Consider the following 24,257-nt stretch of genomic DNA (forward strand, 5'->3'; position numbering starts at 1 on the left):
GCGAAATCTTGAATAATGAACGACAGCTTCTTCTTCTGTCACCGTTTAACGTTTTAATCCCTAATTCGACGGGTCGTTTCTACCGGTTATTCGCGAGAAACGTAAGTCCACGTAACTTATGAGTTTGAATTATTTAAATTTTACACCTACCACCAGAGGACGTTTGCGACCTTGTCGTATTCGAAACGATGGGAAATTAAGGATAAAATAAGTTTGTAAGAAGAACTACTTAAGGAAACAGGTTTTTCTTTAAGAATCGCAATTATTAAAATTGTCGATGCTGTGAGAATATTTTCATAAGATGGTTTCATGGGGGGGAAAAAGAAAGAAAACTGAAACAGCCCTGGCTGAGAATCACCGCAATTCCAGATGCACGATTTGAAGATTTCCATAAGAAAACGATACTTTGCATTCAAATAACGCAATAACAAAATTGTCCTGCTCGTGAAAGCAATCGTACGACTCGAAGGATTTTATCGCTTATGGATCTCGACGGTAAATACGCGTAACGAATTCGTGTCTGTTCGATAAATGAAACGAAAATTAACTAGCCAATCGTTGATCGTCGCGATACGCGCTCTAAGAAGCGTTAAATCCGCTCGCGAAACGCTCCTCGATCACGCGGAAGCGGATCTCGAATATTTCAGATAGAACAAGTCGATAGTTGTGCCTCGAAGAAACACGGTGAATGATCGATACCAGCTACGGCAGGCCCGATAGTCTCGAAGGAAAAAAAAAAGCACGCCGCTTTATCAAGGCGAATGAAACTTAAGGGGAACATGCATACGCGAGGAAAGTGAGATAAAAAAAAAAAAAAAAAAAAAATTGGAAGAGGAAAGAGGCGATCGCTGAAGGCGAAAAACGGGAATCGCAGGGGTTGAGGAACTCCCTGGAGCTCGCGAGGAATCAATCGAGCCGGTTTATCGCTGGCAGAACCCTCAATTTTTCTCTAGGTTTCCATTAAAAAAGGCGGCCGTGCAGCCGGCGCTCGCTTACACCCCATCGACTCGTCGGCTAAATCGACCACTCTCTGATATAAGTCGCTTACTTGACTGATAAGCAGTTACGTGAAATGCCGGTAGTTTGTTAAAGTAGCTTGATAACCGTTCGCCTGGAAGGGAACGTCGATGAACCATTGAAACAATCTGTGAATTCCGAGGATAAAATTGATTTATCCTTTCCTTTCGCGTCTTATCGACCATGTAAATGGCCGAATAGAGACAGGTTCTTACATAGCAGACAATTTAGACGGCTTTTATATCGATAAGGAAACGGGAGAAAGTAGCAATAAGTACTTTGCAAAGTGTGATATACTAGTCGCATGGAGTAGACTGTTGATGATCTAGTAAAACAGATATGGCTAACTGACGGGAAAGAAGTTAGTCATGCTTGTATTCATTTTTAAAAGAAATAAAACGAATTGCTCGACTATTTGTTTATCAAAAGAAGAGCCTTGCATTTCCGGAACGGGTGCAGCGTCGAGGAAGGAGCGTTTAAAATTCTTTCAACTCGTTCGTCGCGCTGGAATGGCGCTGAGGTTAAAAGATTTTCAGGCGTGCTCGGAGAATTTTAAGGCCAACTCATTAGGATAACGAGACAGGCATCCAGTTGCCCGTGACACGAGACCCGTGCACACGCCTGCAAACACGGCCTCTTTCGTATTCAACAGAGTCCGGACTTTCTATGCGCGCTACACAGCAACAAGTACGACCCGTTAACGTCGTCGGGGCTGATTGAGAGATTAAAAAACTCACTTCGACCATTAATTCGTGAAATCACCGGCAAATGATGCGCCGCTCTTTGAGAGGAGTTTCGTGAAACAAGCAGAAATGTGATTATTGTTTAAACTTCCCTTTTCCCTTTGCGAGCACGCCCGGTCAACTCCGTGAACCCTGTCCGCGCGATTGAATTATCAACAACGGCGATACGTTCAAAGGTAGTTAAGCGAGCAGTGAGTAGACGAGATAAATTCAATCAGCTCACCTTGTGATCTCTTCGATAAGCTTGCAAGGATCGGCCGCGTAGAATTTCACGCCGAAATAGAGGGTGTGCACATCGGAGGACGGATCACCTTTTTGAACTTTCAGCTGCTTGCCGATCTTCTTGCTCGGATCCAGCCATTGCTAAACATTCGAGAATTACATCGAAATAATTAATCCATGGCAGATCGAGCCGCGTCAAGATGACCGGAAATTGCAGACGTCCCGACATTTCCCGTGGATAATAATCCTATCCTCTTATGCCCGCAGGGCCGACGCCGATCGTCTACCTTCGAGCTGTGGTACATATGAATTTTTCAATCCTACCAAACGTAATTAACGGTAAACCGGTCGATCTTACCACCGGATCGATCGTGCTCTCCTGTCTAAGAGGACCTGCTGGCAATTTGCTTTCCGATTATAATTCGAAGCGAACGCGTTCGTGACGTGCATTAATTAGAAAAACTTCCCGGAAAAGGGGGGCAAGTAATTTCAACGGTTCTCCGGGAATAACTTTGATCTGAAAATCGATTTCTCTGCGGGCATTAGAGGGATTTCAACGAGTGATAGAAATGTTTATTTAGAAAACTGATAGAATAGCAATCTTACCGTTTGATTCCCGTGATCCAAGTAACGTAGCCCGAAGTAAGCGGTCTCCAATAAATTCAGGTGCCTGAACACTCTGTCCAACAGTTCCTGGCCGAGGTTCGAACTCTGCAAAGGAACACCGATACTTGATTTATTGCGTCAATAACAATGTCGACGTAGCGACAAGAAACGAAATTACTTCCTGTACCGACCCACATTAGTATCAACCGCGAGGACTTTCGATCCGCGATCGATCGACCGTGGCGATTTAAATTGTGATGCACACGCGTCATTGAGCACGTCGTGGAACCGCATTAGAACGCGTTCTCTTCCTTTGCATTCGATCGCTATCGATCGATCGAATCGATAGATCGCTCGTGATTCAGGGGTGCGCGACACGTTTCATAACGGGACTCATCGACCGGAACCAGCTTTCCATCTGATACCTGAAGAACTGGTCTAATATGTCATTACCGAGCACTCGGGAACTGTTTTTTTTTATATCAAAACTGAAATGATGAAATTTACGAGTGCTTAGTAGGAGTGGGCGGGTATTCGAACTTTTGATCGGGTCGGGCTTTACCTCGAAAGTTTGTCCAGCACTAATTTCAGGATATAATCTAATTTCTAAGGAATTTTTAGTACATAGATCCGGTGTAAAATAATTGAAAAGAGAGTTATCCGCGCGCAAAGGATAGTCTTCGCGTCGGCTCGGCGTCGATTTAACCGCGGGACATCCAGCCGGCGAACTTGAGATTGAAATCGCCGGTTTCCGGTTCCCAGTGCTCCGAAGCGAGCCGTGACGCTCGTTTGTTCCCCTTCGGGGGAAACTAACGGCGAGCCGCGATGCGTGTTTTCGTGCTTGATCATTTGTTCCTTCGAGATACGGCTGCGTGCGTTCCCCTCGCGCATGTACCTGAATATACATACACCGAAGCAGGAAGAATATCCTCGAGTTTGCTCGTAATTAGCGTACCCGCGTAACCCACCTCTCCTCCTTTACCACACGCCCCTACGTATCTCGTTTCCTCCTTTATCTCACTCCTTTCAAGAATTTTCCAATTTTCTTCGATTTCTCAAGCTTCCTCCAAGCTTCTTGATTTCCACCTCTTCAAGGTTCTCCAATTCCCTTCTTCCCTTCACCACTCTTCGATGCTCGTTCGCAAGGTGTTTCTTGCTCGTTACACGAAGAGGGTGTACACGCCGCTGGAATTCGAGGATAATAATCGAACCTCTTGCTGATGTCTCTAACGATCCCGCGGTGGCTCGACTTTGACAAGTTGCGCGCGATATGTATTGATCATCAGAGGCTATATTCGAGACAATTGTTAGCATCCACCGGCGAGTCGACGTGATTTATTCGCTGTTATCGCTCTTGGAGAGATGCTCCTCGCCGAGCAAAGGTCGGCGCTTTCGACGCGATCCAACCGCTAATAACGCGTTCTAATTATTAATATCAAATATCCACCAAAGTATGTAAAAAGGTTTTTCATTCCCAAGGAAAACATTCGGATACTAAGCGATCAAGTCATTTGAACGTCGTCGTTTTCATCAAGATATCCTGCTGTCGTTTCTTCTTCAAACGCTCATTATCGCGGCGGATGTAACTTACACAGATCCGCGTATAGTTCCATGATAATAAGGGCTGCTGATTTCTCTAACGACCAAATAATGGCTCATAATTCACGTGAAACGCAATACGTGGAAGCAACTGATACGACTTTATTTATGCGTAGCAGTTAATGTCAATAAAATCTGTTCCTCGTTATTACGATGTTTAATAAACAACCGGCTAATGTTGAATAATAATGCACTAAAGTTCGAGAAAATATTAGCCCGTCGAGAAGTCCGTACCAGTGAAATTAACGACTCGGTAAGCGACTAATAACGGTCAACGGTATAGATCAGGGAAATATCAAACGAGTCAGCAAAGTTATTTTTTTTTTTCCGATCGCTTCCGTATCTGGATGCGTGGAAAATTTATTGTAGGTATCGCGAACCCATTCGCAGCGAGACATCCGGCATCTATTCTACCAGCTGCAGCTGCACTTTTGCCACGAGGTGGTTCGCACCTTCCATGGATCAGGCCAGTTCTTCAGCCAGGGACAGGTATAATGACATTGAGATCGGTGCAACGAACGAATGCATAGAGTAGCAGCAATTTGTTGCAAGCGAAAGAATGCATTTCCCTTCCTTTTCTGCGTTTAACTTGTCTTTAGCAATCGCAACGAAGATTCTATCTGTGAAAGCGAGGGAAAGCGAAGCGATGAATCGGAAATGATTTTTGATACTCTGCTCTTACGTTGCGTACAGGTGATTCCCCTCTCGCGAATAGCGCTGGCAATTTTATTAAAACGTTCCCTTATCTTTCGGCCGCTTCGCCGGATCTGCCCGCAACGCGAATGTACGGGCACGATTCAAATGAAATATAGCGTTCGCGGACCAACCGAGTATATCGCGATTTTATCTGCCCAACGGAAAGTAAAAAAAAAATGCTCCACGGCGCTCCGCAACCAGAACAATGTTATCATAGGAGCACCGAAAGAGAGACGTAATCCGTGCAAGGAGAGGAGAGAATCGAAGCTGGAAGGAGCAGAAAAGAAACGTTGTACGTCGATGGTCCCAAGGTTTACCGCCCATCTCGACCGGTTGCTCTTGTAGTTTACAGTGGAAGCAAGGAACACGAGAGTGTAACTTTTTCAAATTTAAAATAGAACGATGAATAGTTGAGCCACGGTGCGAGAGGGTCAAGTTCGACGGAGGCGTCGAGGTCGCGTCGGAGGTGGTTCGTAACTGGAAAATTGGTATTCCCCGGTAGGTATGAGTTAGCGGCATCGGTATGTGGGTATTATACCTTTTGTATTCCGATGTGACACGCCTCCGTCACGTTTGCGACCGTACAACAACGACGACGACGGCGACGACGCTCGTCCACCAGGGACGTATTGGTGGACGAACGATAAAGATTGTTCGGGCCAGGACGTGTGTATATACACGGTGGACTTACACAGTGACACGAAAGAGCAGCACGTACGTGGACGAACCGTAGTAAACGCACACGAACGGAAAGAGTCATGCGGATGCCATACGTAAACGCTCACTGGTAGCCGAGACTCGTATGTACGTTTGAGAATACATTATGTAAGCAAAAGGTGAAAAAAGGCCCCTGGAATAACCCCCACCAGATTCCATCGAGTCGTACCTACGCCCTGCTCCCTTCCAGCGCTGCCTTGTTCCTGTACCCCCCGGGCCCCGAACATCGGGCCAGGAGCATCAGGGCATAGACCTTCGCTCTGTTAAGGTCCGTTTACATCTACGTCCATTGAACATATGTCAGACGACAGATTTTCGACGGCATTCGCGACGAACAACTCCTTCCACGATATCTTAAGACAAAATTCAAACACAGAAGCTGATAAGCGATTGGAAGGTGGAACGCGAGGCAGACGAAGGTTCTCTTGAAAAAATATAGAAACATTTGTAGATATAAACGAACCTTTATCCCGCCGACACGAGCCGAAACTCTGCGGCCAGAGCCGCGTCGTATACGCGTTCGAAAGCTGAAGGAAGAGAACGGGGGAAAAAAGGTGAAAACAATGCATCCTGGAAGCGGCTGGACGAAGTCGAAGGCGCAGAGACACGAGAAGGGAAAGGGAGAAATCGAAGGGCGAAGGGAGCAACGGTCGATTCTCTTCTGCGGACAGTGACGCCGATAGCCCTTTCGATTAGGAAGTACTGGTTGCTCGATGGTAATCAGGTCGCTGCTCTCTCCCTTTTTGGAAACCAGATGATTCGTTCAGAATGTTCAAACATCTTTGATACCGTGAATTTTTGCTAATTAGCAAGTGAGAGATGTGCAAACAGTTTCTAAATTTTCATTTTACTCTTCGACAGCGGAGTCTGGGTCAACCGAAACTCAAACTTGCAAAACATATACAAGGATATTAACCGGAAGTTACAAAATAATTTTTTAAGGAACAGTAAGAAACTCATTTAGGAAATTAAATTAAGGTCCAACCTCCGAGGGATAACCCTTTAACCCTTTAAGGAGCAGTTAATTTTTAAACTTTTGGGGTTCCAAGTTATATAATTTTCATGAAAATCTGTACAAATGTGTTCACTTATAATTAGTTGTAAACAATTAAAACACAAAAATCTCGTTTATTTCAGAATAAATTCGGTTATTCTTGAACGAAAAATTCTACAGCTCTGAAAATTTTTGTGCATATCTTCTATACCTAGTACTACAACAATTTTTTCCGAATTTTTCGCATCCCACTTTAATCAAAAAAAATTTTTGAATTTTCCTAAAATTAAATTTTGCAATTCTGACGTCAGAATCATATTCAACTACCCCAGAAACCTCTAGATAACCTTTGATTTCAATAATTTGTTCGGAAGAAAATGTGCCCCTCAAAGGGCTAATGCAAAGATAGTATACTTTTATGACATATTTACCCATAAACACAGAATCTGATCTTTCTTTTACTTTATGTAGTCGCACGTTTGAGCTTCCAGTTGAGAGAGAAAGCGCGGTAGGCTGTTCGGAATTAATCAATTTCGCAATAATGAATGATAATTAGCGTTCAACGATCTTTCTTCGTCGAAGGGGGGCAGGGATCGGCAAGGCGGAATAAACAAGGATCGGCTCGTTACGCGTCGGAAATAAATTACACGTTTCCGCGGCGGGGAAGGTAATCGTTAAGTAATTAAATAAATTAGTTAATTAAACGCGCGAGAGGGAGAGATCGCGTACGCTAATGCGCTTCTTGCCGGCGCGAGGACGATACCTCCAGCTGTTTGTCACTTTTTCCAGACGTCGCCTGCTAAAAGCTACGATCGCGTTTAACTCGCCTGCTTTGCGATCGCCACATAGTAAACTTATTGCTGGGAAGAAGCAACGCTTCGGTAGTTCTCTGTACGCGTTGCTATCGCGTACGCTTCTACCACGTTCTTGCCTCACGGTCATTATCATTTTTCACGCGCGAATCTATGGACGAGTTAACTGGATATCTCATGAAACGCGCCTAATCGTCGACGAATTTCAAATGAAATCAAACAAGCGACGATTGATTAGCGATGGAGAAAAAAAGAAAAGAAAAGAACGCAATGGACGACGCGACGGTGGTATTTCTCTATCACAGTCAGTCGGTCGTGGTTGTCGTCTATAAATAGTTAGCTAGAACGTAGAGCAGAGAATGCGTAGTCCATACTTAATATGCTGTAGCTGGGGGGAAGGTTTCGATGTCCGCAAGGACGACGGCACTTCGTCAAGCCATTTGTCACTTTTTCTAAGCCTCGCCGCCTAAGGTTGACGTGAAACGTCGTGTACGTTTACTATTTATGCTTCGTGGGTTGTTTTCGATCGATGCAGCAGCGGAGTTACTTAGCTGGAAGTAACGCTTCGATGGTTCTCGGTACACCGTTGTTATCATGTGTACAAGACGCTCAGGTAGTTCTTGTATACGGAGTAGTTTTTGCCTAGCGAAGAAACTATAAAATGTCTGCCGGGAATTGACGGGGCCGGAAGCGGACGATTCCGTCGATAGGCATCGGAAGCAGGAAGCTCGGTGAAAGAGTGGCTGGAACAACGAGGTTTCAGCAACGGGAATAACGTGAAAGAGGCATCGGATGTTTCGAGCGAATATCTGCAACAAGAGCGCCGTCCATTGTGCAACCTCGATGCCTCTATACCATTTCGGAGGGGTTGTCAGAGACGGCAGGCTAATGGATAGAACGAAATGAGAAAGAGCGCCGAATCCAACCGGGAAAATCGAAAGCAGCAGGAAGAAAATTCCGCTCTTAGTGGAAGTCTCAACGCGGTTGAAGGTGAGCGTACAACCGGGCAAACGACCAACCAGCAACAACCATCCGCCTTACAAAAGACACGCGGCAGCAACGTTTCACCTGCAACAGCCTCGCGCCCATAGGCTTTCAGCGGAAAATGCACCGTTGGATGCACGAGGAACCGTGGATGAAAACAAACAACAACATCCGAATCTTTAGTTGGCGAGCCACCAACTTGCTCAACCCTTTTCTTTCACCTCTTTTCTACTGCGTGAGCATTAATATTATTACTACACGGGAATCTGTTTATTGTGTTCATTTTAAAATTTGCAATTTTTTATAATATTAAATAAATAAAAAATATTCCTTCTCAAAACCAGATTAAGGTTTCTTAACTTGATTCAAAAATTGAAATTTATTTTAAATAAAATTCAATAATATTCAATAATGAAAAAGTTTTTCGACGTAGTAACATGGCTACAGCCCCTCTTAGACTCTCCCCTTAATCCGATTCACGGTTAGATTACTATTATAAAAATAAAAAAGAAATTGCCAAATTCAGAAATATTCACATGATAAGCGAGGCCTAGGAGGAAGGAAAACGCGCAACAGTGGACCAGAGACGGTGTAATAAAAGTGCAAAGAACGACCAACAACGAAGGAAGCATAATACCAAGAAGAAGAAAGTCCACTTCCCTTCTCGTCTGGCCCGAGGCCGAACGAACCAGGGTATAGGTCCAGGAGGTAGGTAATCATCTTTAGGTTGCGTGCTCTGAACGACCTCTCTGTTCTTCTCTCTCGATCCATCTATTCCTCTCTTTTACTCTCGTTCACCGGTTACTGCGATCATTTCTTTCATTTTTCATATACGGTGCAGGCAAACCATTTATTTAGGCATACCGCCCTCTCTTTCTGTCTCTCGGCTACTTTGCAGCCCCCGGCTAGGGTTTGTCGTGGGAATCGGAACCGCGTAACGCGAATCGCCCCCACCGTAGGGCTATTTCGCTAGAAGTCTACGAAACGCCCTAGGGATCTAGGTAAGACCCAAGCTCCTAAAAATCCGCCCCCTCTTTTGGTACCCAATATTGGATACAAGTGTTTGCTGTATAATCTGATTCGACGAACTGGCTGAAATCATTCTACCGGGGTGATAATTGGCCTCGGTTTACTCTTACAATTCGTTGGCCATCGTTTGTGAAAGATCTCGAGAAAAAGTGCTGATCGTTAGCTCGGTCAAGAGAATAAGACTCTTGCCTCGAAGAGAACAACGGTCAACGAGCCATGACGATTATCGGTGAACTTAATTGCGTTCGTAGCTGATAATTAGGCTCTGCTTAAAAAACCAATGAATTTAGCAAGAAGAAAAATACTGAATTTTAAGATATTGGAACGAAGACATTTTTGGATTGAAAAAGCAAGAGACGGTCCTAGAATCTGCACCCAGACGAAAAGTAGAAATGGGCAAAGAGGTTGTCACGATGAAAATACTGCTCGCGACTGTCATTTGACACCTTTATAGAGAAGGATGGTGTGAAAGGTATCAAAGAGCACAAGGGAAGTACGTCGAGTGACTCTGATAATACTTGGAGGCACAATTCTACCTTTCTTCTTCATGGATATTCATTTTCATCTTAAGGACAAGCTTCCATCGGGCAGAAAGATGCTTTTCGAAACAGGAATAGGAATGTTTCTCTAAAAATATTACCGCGAATGAAATAAAGGAAAGGAACCGTGTAATTTCATGAAACAAGGGAAGAATCCTTGGATGCTCGAGCGTTTCCTTCAAGATAAAGAGAACGTTCGTTAACGACGAAACTTAGCCGGCTATGGGAAGAAATAAAAGTCGAGAAACTTCTAAAACACTCGAGCAAGAAGAGGCTCCCCGTAAACGGCAGAGTTTACTCCGATCTGATCTTTATTCATAACGAATCAGGATCTGAATAATCAATACTGCGACGTAGCTGGACAGAGAAAGGGGAAAAGCGGCTGGAAGCTATCGAGGAAACGGAGAAAAGGGAAAAGGCTGGAAGAAAGGAAAGAGATTCTTCTTACGGCTTGTTATAAAAATTATCCGAAGCAACGCGATCGATGCTCTCCGTTCTCGGGTAAGAAAACTAAAAGCCCCCGGCAAATAAAGCAGAAAACGGGATCGTACAAAAATTTATCCTTTTTCCATTGCGTAAAATGTTAGCTGAATAAGTGATTACTGAGATCCGCGAATCTCGTTGCTACTTTTTCTTTTCCCCCGCGAAATTGCTACCGTGCGATCGTGTTGCTCGAGAAACGCAACTCGAAGGAATTACGCCTGCGGCGAATTACATAATGAGTATTATTCGGGTGTAATTGGCTGAGGAGAAACCGCGAGGAAGGCACGAAAAAGGAGCGAGCATTTCGAGAAACCGATGGATCGAGATGGAACCTCATTCACGGTGCCTCTCCTTTTCATTCTCGGCCAAGTGTTTTTTGTGCCGGCAACTGGCTACGAAGCGGACGCAGCACGAGCTTTTCTAATCAGGTCTCGTTGAAGGCGAGCCTTCCACCGATGCCGCAACGCGGACGTAAATTGCGGGGTAAAATGTCGTAGGAGGTAATTGGACGAAGACTCCGGATCGCTTGGAAATTGTTCCAACAACCGTCCCACGGGACTGATCACGTATATCCGTGGTCGAAACCTCGCACGTTTCCTCGGTTGTTTGAAAAACAAACTGGACATTTGAAAAATTCATTTTTCATCCTTCTTCCCCCACCGCCATTCGAAATTCTCCACGCGACCATGAAGCACAACGAGCGAAACTCGTTTCCGCTTCTGGCTTAACCAGTTTCAGTACCGAATGCTCGATAAATAATTTTCAAATTCCATGGAATCGGTGCTGCGCGAGGAGGAGGGGAGGGGCGGGAGGCGGTCAGTATCAGCGATATCTACCTCTACCGGAAAGGGTTACGTTTATCCGGTCGCATTATCTTGACGCATGGCCATTCTTCGAGGCTGTTCGGTTACGCGAGACTGGTTCTATGAACCGGCGATATAAAACCGGGAAGATACCGGTCCTACACACCAAGGTATATCGATGGCGAGAAATAGTGTCTATAAGCATCGCGGTTACTACCCGAACCACTTCCACCCGTTCCAACTCTAATAATCCGTGATATCGTGCTACCCTATTCTCGTCCTCCCTCTCTTCCCACCCTCCTCCTTTTTATTTCTTTTTCTTTTGCTACGCATTCCTCCTCTTCTTCTCCTCGTTCGCCAACGAATACCGCGTTCCAGACCTAACTACGCTAACAACGAGTCCTCGGTACGTAATTGAAATTGATAAAATTATGGTGAAGTTAGAAACCGGCAGTCTGAGAATAAGCCCTAGGGAACTCCATTAATACAGGCCAAGTTATGGTGGAATGATAAGAGGGACGAGGAACGACACATTACTTTTGAATAAATAGATCCCTAAAGTTAAAACTTGTATTTCTGAACTTCGAAAAGAAGTCAATATCTTTTGTTCCACAAAGTAAAGTTGTAACACTATTCTATCGCGTAACTAAACTGTAGCTGTAAATAGACATGGAGCAAAGAAACGCAAGGGTATTGATAAATGAACCTCGGTGAATTGGTAGCAAAGAAGCACAACTCGATCGAGGAAACGTCAATCAAATTTTTTTTCCCACTGAAACAGTGGATCGCTGTTCGAGCGATTCGCTTTTTCTACAAAACGCAAACATCCTCCACGTGTACGGATAAAACGGATTAATCCCTTTGGAAGAGTTTGAAAAAATCGGTAACTCGATTCCCATCGAACGTCTCTCAATCGTGCGATTCAACTTGAAAATTTGTCCACCGTGTAATAATAGAGAGATTCATCTTTTTTTTTCTTTTTGTTCGACGAGGAAAACGACTTCTGGCAAGACAAATTCGTTGGAAAACAGTGAATTTAATATAGCGAATGGGGAGGGGAGAGGGGGAGATTGAAAGAGAGGTCAGAGCGAACGATCTACGGGCATAATTAGACTGGTTTCAATTTCAACGTACAGAGAAACTTTTATCGGGGATCGTCGTTCCAGACGTCAGCCGGAAACGGAAAAGGATAGACGAAAATCGCTTGGAAAGTTCGACAGTGCACCGTCGCGATTCACGGAAACTACGTTTCTATTGTCCCTGATTCGCGCGACCGTTTCATATCCCTCCCCCTATTCAACCACCCCCCTCGGTTCACGAACTTCCGTTTCTGCTGAAACACGATTCCTCTCGATGACTTTCGCCTGGCGACGGATTAACACAGTCAAATTGAACCCGAATCGCGACTGATTAAATTATGGCCCGGATGAAAGTCCCTGGCGAACTTCCTCCAACCCCCACCGAGTTTTCCCTTGTTGACCGACACTGGGTGGCGAGAGGATGGTTTCTTCTCCTCTCGCCCCTCTACCGGAAGATGATAATCGTCTAACGGAAGCAAATAACGTCGCGTTTGTTTCGCTTAGTTGGAACGAGTCTTAAGGATCGACCGAGAACTTGATTTTCACCGCTCGTGGGAAATGTTTGCGGAAACTTCCCGTGACGCGAACAATGCCGCGAAACAACGAGCGCTGTTTTTCTTCGTTCGTACGCTTCACGCTCGGGGTAGAATGCAGATACAACGGGGCGATGAAATATTCATGATACTCCGTGTAACGCATAATATTTATCCCGTGTAACGTTTAAATTAGTGTTTCCCACCCAGGAGCGAGGTATCTTTGTAAGCGCCGAAAGGGGTAGAGATAGCCTAGGAAACATAAGGAACTCGCACAAAGCGTCAAATCACCGCTTCAGATATTTATAACCGATCGAAATTCCTGTTCGAGTACCCTGTCATTAGCTGCTTCAAGGTAGAATCGTTTCACCCTAGCAGAAAAAAGAAAAAATGAAATAAAAGGAAACAGAAAACCGAAACGATTTGCCGGTGAGTTTCGTGCCCGACGCGAACTTTACTCCCGAAAAATTCGCTGCTCCGAAAGACAAGATTACCCTTTTGAATCGGGGGATCCATGGCTGTGTTCGCCGGGCAAACGTCTGATTCGAAGAGCCCGAGGGAAGGCATTCCATCGACTGGGTATTCCAAAACTTTTCACGGTCGTTGTTAATCGGTACGGTAGACGGCGGATTCCCTCTCTAGGCAATAATTTCCTCGTTCTTAATGTTTGCCGGTGGACCAGTGTACACATACACGAACGCGTGTCCACGCAAGAATTCTGCGGGTATACGAACGAGATGTTCGCCACGAGGGGGAGGGCGAGAAAGAGAACGGGAAGGCCGAGTTAAAAGCCGCGTGAATTAGTGTTCAGGGTGGATGGAGGAGTTACGGGGTTGCCCCGTGGGGAAGTGGCCCACCAATTTTGGTATATCGCCTAATAACAGAGCAGGTAGAAGGTGCCCCGGGTACCCCTACGATACGTACGCCCCTTATCCCGTGTACCGCCACCCATAACCCACCACCAACATTGCCCTCCGGCCACCGGATCCTCCTCGCTATGGAACGAAATCCGCTTCCAAACGAAATATTGTTAATTCGTTTAAATTATAACGCGTTGAAAACGCCTCTATAGGATTGTCTGACGTCCTCGAGCAATGCTCTCGACGATGACACTACTATTTTGCTCAGTACAAATCTAAAGGAAATACTTCACATATTTCAAGTTTTATTTTGCTAATTTATCTTCAGCATTTCCCACGGTCGTTAACTATGGTATCGCTTAAAGTATCGCCATCGTTCCGTTTCCACGACCAATACGATTGGTTATCGTCGTACCCGGTGATCATCCAGGTGCCATTAAAATATTTCTTCGCGCAAATAGAGCAATCACGACCATCTCGTCCGGTTTCGCTGCGTTACGCAACATTTTAAACATTCGCGAAGAACGAGAAGACGCCCGGCGTTATAAAAGCAAGTTCAATGAAACCGAACGTCCGCTTCCATCGTGATAAACGAAATCGTTTCATCGTGATTTCAAAGAGCGAATTTTTTCATTTTCTTTCTCATTAGTAAAGATTAATAACCCCCTTTGGAAAACGACTCGTACGAGGTTCAAAGAAAAATCATAATTACCCGTGACCTTATGCCCGGACATCGAGCTTTGTAGAAAGTGGAGTTAAATTAACTACGGATCTACCTCTCTCGTGCAGAAACGGAAAGTCAGAAGTCGGTCTTTAGGGGAGTGAGTGATGAAGCGCGTAGGCAGAAACATTTTTTTCTCTTAATTGCACCGGTAACGCTCGAACGGTGTAATGTACCACTTCTGGCTAGCGAGTAACATTTTGTTTCGACCGCGGCTACATTAAATACTGTGTCCGGCGCCCTGTGTTTTCTTGTTTGTCATTAACGTACGCCCTTGTAAAGTGCTCGATTACCGGTGATCGATCGCCGAGAGGCAGTTCATTTGCCACGTAACCCTCAACTGTGAAGAATGTCCGCGGACGCGCGTTGAATCGCTGAATATCAATTTCAGGACGTAACGAAATTCTCGACGTAACGATAGACAACGACAGATTTCTATCGATCCTATGTTCGAACGATAGATCACCGCTGGATATATCGAACTATGACTGAGATGGCTGATGAATGTGATAAAAGTTTTACGCCCGTCTATCACTACAAATTGTTGGTACGCGGTCGTGATGTTCAGTTGAATGATGCCCGATACCTTATTTCGCCCGTCGCTTGTTTCCATCCTTAATGTTAACGTCCGCGACATCTAATTAAAGGGAGTCCCGCGAACACGGGGATATAATTTACAAGCCACGAAGTTCCTTGGGCAAAGCTCGCTGCGGCTGATAGACAGCGCTCGGCTAGGATGAATAATTGGCCAGTTACGTGTGCGAAGTGTCTTCGACTTAATGACCTCGGTGTATGGCCGCGCGGTAGCCCTCGAGCTACACCGTGTTTTACATTTCACGAAGGATGTACGAAGTGGGATTAAGGTCGATTCACATTTAACGACTAGCCACGGTATCGGAATCAGTTCTAGCGCGTATAACGCGGATAAAATGCGGATAACCAGATGGAATTGATCTAACTTTTAATCCAATTTTACCTATTTTCTATTCGAGATAGAACATCGAGGACAGGTAAGGCGATCCTATTGTGAATCGAGCCTTACGTCTGAAACATCAATCAGTAGCAAAGTAATAGCCAGCTCTAAATCGTCGTGATCAAAAAGACCCGCGGTGTTTCGCGTGCACTTAATGGCGGGATCGTCGGATAAAAAAAACTCGATCCGAAGAGTCTCGCTTGAAAAGAGAACATACTCGATACGTACCGTGCAAGTTGCAGCCGCGCCAATCTCTAGCATCGCGTGATACCATCGTCGAAAATATGCCAATATCGGGGAACGTTTCCAACGGTCGACGCGACGGCTAACGTGGGCGAAAGGGTGTCCTTTTCAATGTAAATCGTTTGCTCTGTGTTTGCTACAGATTGGTCCGTATGAATGAATTTCGCAACGGCCAATATCCTCCGGGCAACGAAGGCCGCCTCTTATTATTGCGATAAACCTTTGCGCGTTTACACGAGACAATATCTACGAGGTATTGTGTCCTGGTGGTCCTAAATCATACGGAGAACAAATAACCGTTTGCTCCGTAATTTCCCAGAAGTTCGCATCGGTACGAATGTTACTGAGCGATTGATATTGACGAAGCGGATCGAAGGAACGTGGGCTGATCACGGAACTTTATCTACTGAATTTCGTTCACTAATACAGGGTGATTCTCTCGATAGTGTACTCAAAGGAAATGCCGCCACACCATTATGAATGGACCCAAGCCCTTTTCTGTCATTGGTATCTCGACGCGGGGTGTATAGTACAGCTGTACGCGTGAAAATGTGTCCTTTTCGTTTCCTTTTCGCATAAACTAGGACTATAACTTACGGGTACGACACGGGTACCCTAGTAATTTTGTCTACCCGGTTATCTTACGGATAGCCGGTCCGAATCAATAGCCCTGATACAAACATCAACGAGCAGAAAACCGACGTCTTTCGCCGCGATCTCGATGGCAATTAAGCCGTATCGCAGCGCATCATTAAATCATAAGCCTTCGACAGCCAGTTTCATCCGCGGGATTTCACTCTCCCACGCGCCAAACAGTCGTTAATTTGCCACCGAATAAAACCGAGCCTCCGGCTGACTCTCCGCGATCCCGATCGATCCTCGTGCTCGATTCAAGAAACAATCCCAGTTCTGTTCCATCGGTCTGCCATTAATGCCCGTCGAGATGGCCAATTACGATCGGTAATTTCAGATTTTCTCTACCCGGTGGTCGTGGCGATGAGAACCGAGTCTTATTTCGCGCGATGCGCGTCACGTTTTCGAAACACGCAATATTCGCGCCTTTAATTTCCCTCGTTTTTAATTTCTTAATGAAGGACAACTGACACCCTTCACCTTCATAATTGCTCTAGCGTCGACTAGCATTATTCAATTGGACCGAGTTAAATATCGTCGGCGTAAATGATAAATTAATAATTCATCCCAGAGTCTTATTAAAGTGTCTGCGAGTGCATCGTAATTGAGACACCGGTTAAATCGATACCTTCTGTCAGAAAAGAGCGCCAGTCATTTCGCTCCTCTTAATGACTGTACGTGATGGGCATAGCGATAGTTATCGAGTCTTCTCCTACTGTATTTGATCGTGTTAATGGCTTTTTTATGCAAGTTAAACGTTTGTTAGAATTGCACCGGCAACCTGTTCGTAATTGTAAATAATTTTTCTCTAACACTTAATTTACTAATCGTTGGTAACGAAATTGATGCGCGTAATAATGATCGATTCGATCGACGAAAGCGTCGAATATTTCACTTAATCGTAGCCGAAAAGGGGATATTTGTAGCCGGTAGAAAATGACGAAGACAAAAATGCAATATCTACAGGCGAAAGCAATTAACAGGATGCTCATTACACGACGCGTCTGCACGAAATTGCCCCACGAACCGATAATCATTCTAAAATAGACGAGTATTGCCCACTTTTGGTAATGGAGGTCTTAAGTGCTGGGTAAAACGAGGCCTCGTGAAAATGATTTACCATTTTTCTGAAAAGCACCTCGCTTCGCGTACCTACGTACACGTGTACAAAAGAAATGGAAACGGGAAATGGACATCCCTTTGTACCCTTTCGGAACTTCATATAATTTACATACAACGTTTCCTGTAATATTAAGGAACGTCTAAAAAAAAGATGAAATTATGCAGAAAAGTTTGACTATAATACACTCGCGATATAAAAGAAGTAGGAATTCTTAAAATCTTAATTTTCACGATATTAATATCGAAATTAATTTAGAAAACGAAACGATATAATTTAAAATTGTTAAATATTCTAAGATTTAGTATTATATACCTATAACTGTAAAATATGAATGGCAAACAAATATCAATTCAAATTTTATAAGTTTACACCAGCAACCACCAAACTACGGCCTGCAGATCGGATCCGAGCTTCCAAAGATTTTATAAATATTTTATATAAGAGATATTAATTTTATAAAATTTTATGATTTGGTTGTGAATACAACGATTCTTCTATTGTTCTATCGTGATTTGGTACATTTCAATAGACGTTTCTCATTATAAATTCCAATATAAACTATATTTGCTTACACGTGCAATGTAAATTAATGTTCTAATAGGATTTCAATAAAAATATTTTTCTCCCGGCCCCCATGTTTTTAAAAATTTCAATTTTTCATACAATTTTTCCCGGGAAAGCCTGATTTGATCGCGAGTGTACATAAATAGCTCGAAAAGCTTTTATCTACCATAAAATGATTGTTAAGGGTGTACGCGAGGGAACACATGTTCGCGACACGAGTTCGCCCACATTGTCTGCCCACCTTTTATATTCTTGATTTCTATTGCCAGAAAAGGCCTACGCGTGGGTGTACGAAATTTCTGCTCGCCTCTTACTAGGTCGTACGCATAAAAACGCGAAATCGAGTCGGCATAAAAATGTGCTAACGCCGTTGTTACATCGAACAATGGGGCGAAAGGAAGAAAATATTGTATCGGAACTCACCAAGACATCCTGCAACAGTTCGTGCTCGTCGAGAAGTATCACCTTGCAGTGAAGAAGACGAGGCCTACGGCTTCCGGTCGGCCTAAGACCAGGACAGAGCCACTCCACCACCATCTCTTCCTTCGGCAGCCCTTGTTTCCCTTCTGATTCCCTTCCTCGCTTTATTCGTTCATCCGCTCATCGGTTTCGGTCATCCTGAAAGACGAGAACGACGCTGTAATCCGATGAAAAATGGCATACGCCGATACACGAACCAGTTTCACATTCTACATCATCTTGGAACAAAGAACTAAATAATAACCATTTGAAAATTCCAGGGAGGGTTATTCGAAAGCTTCCAAAATGAATATTTTTCAATGAAACCTCGATGTTAAGCCACGTGCCCCATCGATAATTCGTTTTAACCGAATAAGCCTGGTAATGTATCGGGTTCTTGGAACGTCAAATGAACGGAGAGGCAGTTTTAACTGAATCAATTAAAATTGTGCCATACAATGCCCGAATAAAGAGTCGAATTAAACCGAACTGATGTCTTTGAAGCGGAGCTGCGTGTTCGCCAATGGGATAATGAAACGCTAACGAATCGCAAAAAGCAACGGGCTCGCATTAAGCGAAATGGAAACCGTCTGGTTGATCGGTTAACGAAAAGGATTCGATTGTTAACCAGCTGAATATCCGACGATTGCGCGAGTGTAAAAAAATATGTGGGTTAAAATCGATGAAGCAAGCTCGTGCTGGCGACGATAAATTATCCGCGTTGCAAATGTTCACGGTGCAGAAACGCCGAAAACACAACGAGGCCCATCGACGCGTCTGTTCGAAGGGTATCAGGCAAATTTATGCACGCCCCTATCCGCGCATAATTACCGCGCTATGAGCATTATTTACATAACGAGTTTAAGTAACAAACATCGCTGTGAAATCCTCGTGGCAGCCAGCCCGCTTAACCCGTTAAACGAGCAGGACGAGTTAACTCGTCACTCGACTGACCAACATTCAACGGGTAATACCGTACTCGCGAGAATCGGCGAGGATCCACGGATTTTGACGATCGAAATTGATTCTGAGACTGGTTCCTCTCGATCCGGAGGTCTCTCTAATATGTTTTCCACACAAGAAAAATATCGTAAACAGCTCGCTACTCGCTACGGCTACCCGGCTGTACCGTTAGCTCATAGTTCCTCGTACGCAACATCTCGAATACGATTGCCTGCCTATCAGACGTACGTCCGTTCACGGTAACGTACGCGTATGCCAGCCTCTGCCACTTAAAATACCTTCGAGACCTGCTGGCATGCGTTTCTCGATGGCTGATACAAAAAACCGTAGCGAGCCTACGCGAAATCAATATGTAGATGCTTGGAGATGCTGTATCGATGATGCGGGTGATCCATATTTATACAGGGGGTAAATTTCACTCGACGGGGTGAAGAGTAGATTGAATACAAACTATGGGTAGATGCTGAAGACAATTAAGAGAGATTAAAAGAAACAAGTGTGTGTCACTCAAGGGATTGTTTCAACCCTTAATCATCGGACAGAAATGTTGAAAAAAGAAAAAAAAATGAAATATCTTAAATAGTTTTCGAGAAAAAAAATAGTAAAATTTTTGATTGTTACCCTCATATCTCCCTTATCAGAGGGAGTAGGAGGTTGAAATTGCACACGGCTTATACTGCTAGACCTTTTCCCGCCTTTCAGTGGAATCGAGGAGGATCAGGTTGGGGGGTGTCCGTGTGTATAAGCTTCCAGTAAACGAGCCGCTGGCCAGGTCAAGGATGTCCGCTAATGATACACACGAATTATCCATCATTACTGGGATGCGACTATATCGACGGTACGGTATCCCATTGTCTCGTGGCTATTTATAACGCATGGCTATTCGCGTAGGTCGCGGTTGATGCACGATCGAAAGGAAGGACCGATTAAAAAGCGAAGGTAGCGGACGCCGCAAGAAGGATTTCAAGGGTGTACTGATAAATGTACCGGTATATAGGCGAGAGTAAATCATCGAGGGACTTCTTGCGCCGTTCGGTACCCGGTCGGCGCAATTTAAATATTTAAACTCATTAGCCGGGGCAAAATTACGAAGCGCCTGGAGACCGAGCGTTTTGTAATCGTCCGGTGTATTTCAATCGCGGTGATTTGCAATTGAATGTTTGCCTGCGAGTGGCCTCTTCATTTTACAATGTTCAACGGCGTTTCGACTAGCCTGTGCCCCGTTGTCGGTAGGAGGGCTCCTCCTCCACCACCTCTCCTTCCTCCTCGCCCTTCGTCCCGCCACGTACGAGCCGGACTCAAATAAAAATTACGCATAAACGTTGGCCGGCGCACCGAGCAATATATCAAGCCTGAAAAGAATGTCCCTACGCTCGACGAATCGCTAAGAAAATTAATGGCTCGTGCTTTGCATTCTCGAGAGAAGCTTTGAATACCGAAGGTATTCCGAGTAGCCTTCCAGGTTCTGGCAGCGACCGACTTCGACCGCCGCGAACGGCTCCTCCTGGTTCATCCTCCGCGTCTCCTCGCTTTTTCCTACATGTTCACCTTTTATTCATTAACTCGCGCCGTTCCCCATTATCACGCCCTCTGTTGAATTATTTTATTCGATCTGACGCCTGATAAAAAGTAGAACCTCGACGTTCGAACAGCGACGAATACGAGACATTGGAAAGTAACGTTACGATACCGAATCGAATTCATTAGTCATCGGAGAACGACGTTATCTCGTCCAGCATACCGATGCATTGAGAAATCGGTATATTAATTTCGATACGATCTCGTCCACCTACCGACGTTCCACCTTGACGTATCGTCCATCTAGGATTCTAGATCGCGTACTCTTTTCCACGCTACCGAATGTCGTTTAACCGTTTCCCATTCGTTTGTTCAACTTTTCCCGATGACTATACGAAAATCAGGGTCACGCGTTCTCGGCGATCCTGATCGTTTCCCGTCACGTATACGTATACCGGTAAGGATTCCTGACCGACAGACGCCGCGCGGCGGGGCCGCCTGTCTCTCGCGCGGAAGGTCAACAGTCCAAGTACACCTTTTGTCCTCGGTGTCGCGTGAAAAATCGTGGATGCTCGATGTGCCGAACCAACGCCGCTGAGTGCCATTGAACTCGAACGAGCCGGAGCACGAGCGGCTTCGATGCATTCGTGGAACGGGTTTCGAATCCAGAATCCCTGAATCTGTCCCGGGGATAATAGAAACTGACGGAGCTTAACAAATTGCCACGGTTTAACCCGTATCGCGGGATTAATCGATCAGAGGTCCGCCTTGATCAATTAACGCGTTCGTTTGCCGGCGAACCGTGACACAGTGTTGTCCCGATTCGAGTAACGATTCGCCAAATGATCGCGATTGCTTCGTACAAAGCTTACTACACGAGATGTGCCCTTCGGTTAACCGATGCCGAAGCAGCACCGAGGATTATTGTGTCCCTTAGGAATCTTTGCGATTGCGCTTGATTGCCTTGGTTGAAAGGGGTTCGAATTCAAAGGAAAGTAAGATAAAACTTTCTTACGTCTAAAGTTAGCACGGCTGAAGTTTGCGTGGTAAAACGAGCGAATCGAATCCCTTCGGCTTATTCGCAATCCTTTTTTTCCCTCCTCTTTCTATCCGCATCCTTCCATCGGAGCGTCAGGAAGATCTCCGCTGCTTATTTTATTCGCGCACAACTGTCCGTGGAAAAGAAGCGCGACCGCGTAGTCCCCATAATTGGTGCTCACAGCTAATAGCCCATTGTCTACTGCGAAGAAGTGGGAAAAATGTTTCATTTATCCGAGACGTTTTCAGCAGGCGCATCGGAAGAAACACGACGTCGACGACGCGTTTCGGAATACAATACAGGAGTGCGCCCTCGTCCCACGTTAAGCATTCGTCGATACGTTTTTCCCATCGATGAGACAAAGGAGGTGAATCGCGTAATCCCTGTTTCTGCTTATTTTCAGACATGGACCTCTTGACAGAGACCCTGTCGTAAATTAGAAACCGAACACAGTATCTATGTTCCGAGAGTTTTGGCGGGCGAGAAGAATAGGTACGTACCTTGACCGCGAAAATCAGATCCCGGATCGAAGGCACGCTGTCGCCGCGTTGATCGATGCAGCCCGTCTCGTTGGAAGGGTCATCACACTTCCGGTGTCTTGTAGGATCCACAGAAATTCTTCGTTTCCACGAACCCGCGCACACCAGTGTCACGAACAGAAACGAGCGACGAACGAGGAGCAATCGAGGAATAAGAAGCGCGAAAGAGAAACGTGTATCGGTTCGTCTCACTGTACGCGGATGAACCGATCGACGCGACGGTGCTGCGTGCACTGTGACATGTCAGGTGGTGAATTTTCGTCTGGTCGCCGGAACTCGAGAGGAACGGAAACTCGCCGCGACTTGAACTGACCGCGCAGGGAGAAGCCAACGCGGAGGAAGGAAGTCGGATCGGCGATCGATGACACCGGTGGATTAGAGAGGCAGGGAGAGCGCGGAGGAGACAGCCAGGCGAAGGAGAGGAGGATCCAGGCGCAGAACGACGAGCGAGGAACGCCGGATCAGGGCAGTGGCTTGGCTCGGATCAGACTGAGCCGAGTCAACCGAAGGATTCAGATGTGCCTTTACCTTGCGCGCCTTCCTTTCCTTTCCTTTCCTTTCCTTTCCTTTCCTCCGCCGCTATCTCGCTCGCTCGCACGCACCGACGTCTTGTGTGCTGTTCACTCTGTTAAATCGTGATAGCGTGGACAGTGGCGTAGCACTCGGCTCCGAGCACTCTTCGTGAATGCTACAACAGAAATTGCAAACCGTCACGCGACCGCCTAAACCTTTCCAACAAGATTGCCTCGCGATTATGCTTGCTTACGCTGTCAAGGACCGTACGATTTTTCAACGAGGAATACCGCGATCAAAGGGAATGATCCTCCGTCGCGTATAACGTTGAATATGATTCAAAAACTATATTTCGCTTCGTAGCTGATAGGCTATACAGTGTACTTTTGACTAAAACACCAAATATTTCGGTTAGACTCGTGTCCCATCAACAAAGGGTGAAACTGAATCGCGCGCCCTTTTAAACGCGCCCTTTCCTACTCCGTAGGAATGATACGGCACTGCGCGTAAGCGTAGCATAGCAAAGCGTCTGTCCCTATCTCAGCCGCTACTCACCTTCGTCCGTGGAGGAGTCCGGTCTCGTGCCCGCCATTCTTCCTAATACTTTGGTGCACGCCACAGAAAAAAAGACTCCTAGTAAAAAGGTGCTGCACCATAATGCCCCCTGCAATCCAGTTGACTTCCGAAAAATAAAAGGAAACGGGCGACACGAATATGAATAAAAAGAAAGGGAAGAAACGAGGTACCTTTTGAAGACGTCTTCCTTGAACATTAAGCCACTTTTCTGAATGATATGCTGCCACACCGGCTCTCGAGAGCTTTTTGTTAACGAATTATGAGTTATACGAGAAAGGTTAGAGAAACCGGGCAATTTATTTGCTTCGAGACCAGGTAAATTGACGCGAGAGCGTCCTATTTAAAACAGGTGTTACAGGTGCGTGTTTCAACCAACGAGCGTAGAGCTTTCAAACGTTGTCGACGATCTTTTGTCAAGACTCAGGATGATTCACTGTTTCAAACGCAAATTATATTCACTGAAACACGTGCGCACGTTTCCTTGGCGCTCGAGAGCTGTTTCATCGAGCTAATGCACGAGGAGCTTCAATTGCAATGAATTGCGTGTCAATGTCTTGCTAATTACAATGTCGATGTAACTGAAAGGGCTCGTGTTAACCGCTGAAAAGTAATAAGATACTATGTATTTCAGAATTTTGAAAGGGAATACTTTAACCTGAGATATTAATGATACGTAT

General features: G+C 45.3%; 1 protein-coding gene across 8 annotated transcripts in view; it reads right to left on the reverse strand.

Annotated features, from left to right (window-relative positions):
- Positions 1 to 24,257, reverse strand: part of LOC117600438 (band 4.1-like protein 4A) — a 37,925-nt gene that overhangs the window by 13,124 nt on the left and 544 nt on the right. For 4 of the 8 annotated variants that reach the window (XM_034315876.2, XM_034315875.2, XM_034315880.2 and 1 more), the window contains 6 exons: positions 23,751 to 24,180; positions 23,560 to 23,668; positions 22,453 to 23,179; positions 18,397 to 18,591; positions 2,589 to 2,693; positions 1,984 to 2,123 (listed from right to left, as the gene is read on the reverse strand). In XM_034315876.2, coding sequence (XP_034171767.1) covers positions 1,984 to 2,123; positions 2,589 to 2,693; positions 18,397 to 18,510 — 359 coding nt within the window. In that variant the 5' untranslated portion in view covers positions 18,511 to 18,591; positions 22,453 to 23,179; positions 23,560 to 23,668; positions 23,751 to 24,180. Of the gene's footprint in view, positions 1 to 1,983; positions 2,124 to 2,588; positions 2,694 to 18,396; positions 18,592 to 20,016; positions 20,165 to 21,928; positions 22,154 to 22,452; positions 23,180 to 23,559; positions 24,181 to 24,257 lie in introns of those variants that run through there. The other 4 variants (XM_034315877.2, XM_076692695.1, XM_034315878.2 and 1 more) reach the window with 4 other exon arrangements.

The sequence above is a fragment of the Osmia lignaria genome, chromosome 15 (assembly GCF_051020975.1).
Source record: "Osmia lignaria lignaria isolate PbOS001 chromosome 15, iyOsmLign1, whole genome shotgun sequence".
NCBI lineage: Eukaryota > Metazoa > Arthropoda > Insecta > Hymenoptera > Megachilidae > Osmia > Osmia lignaria.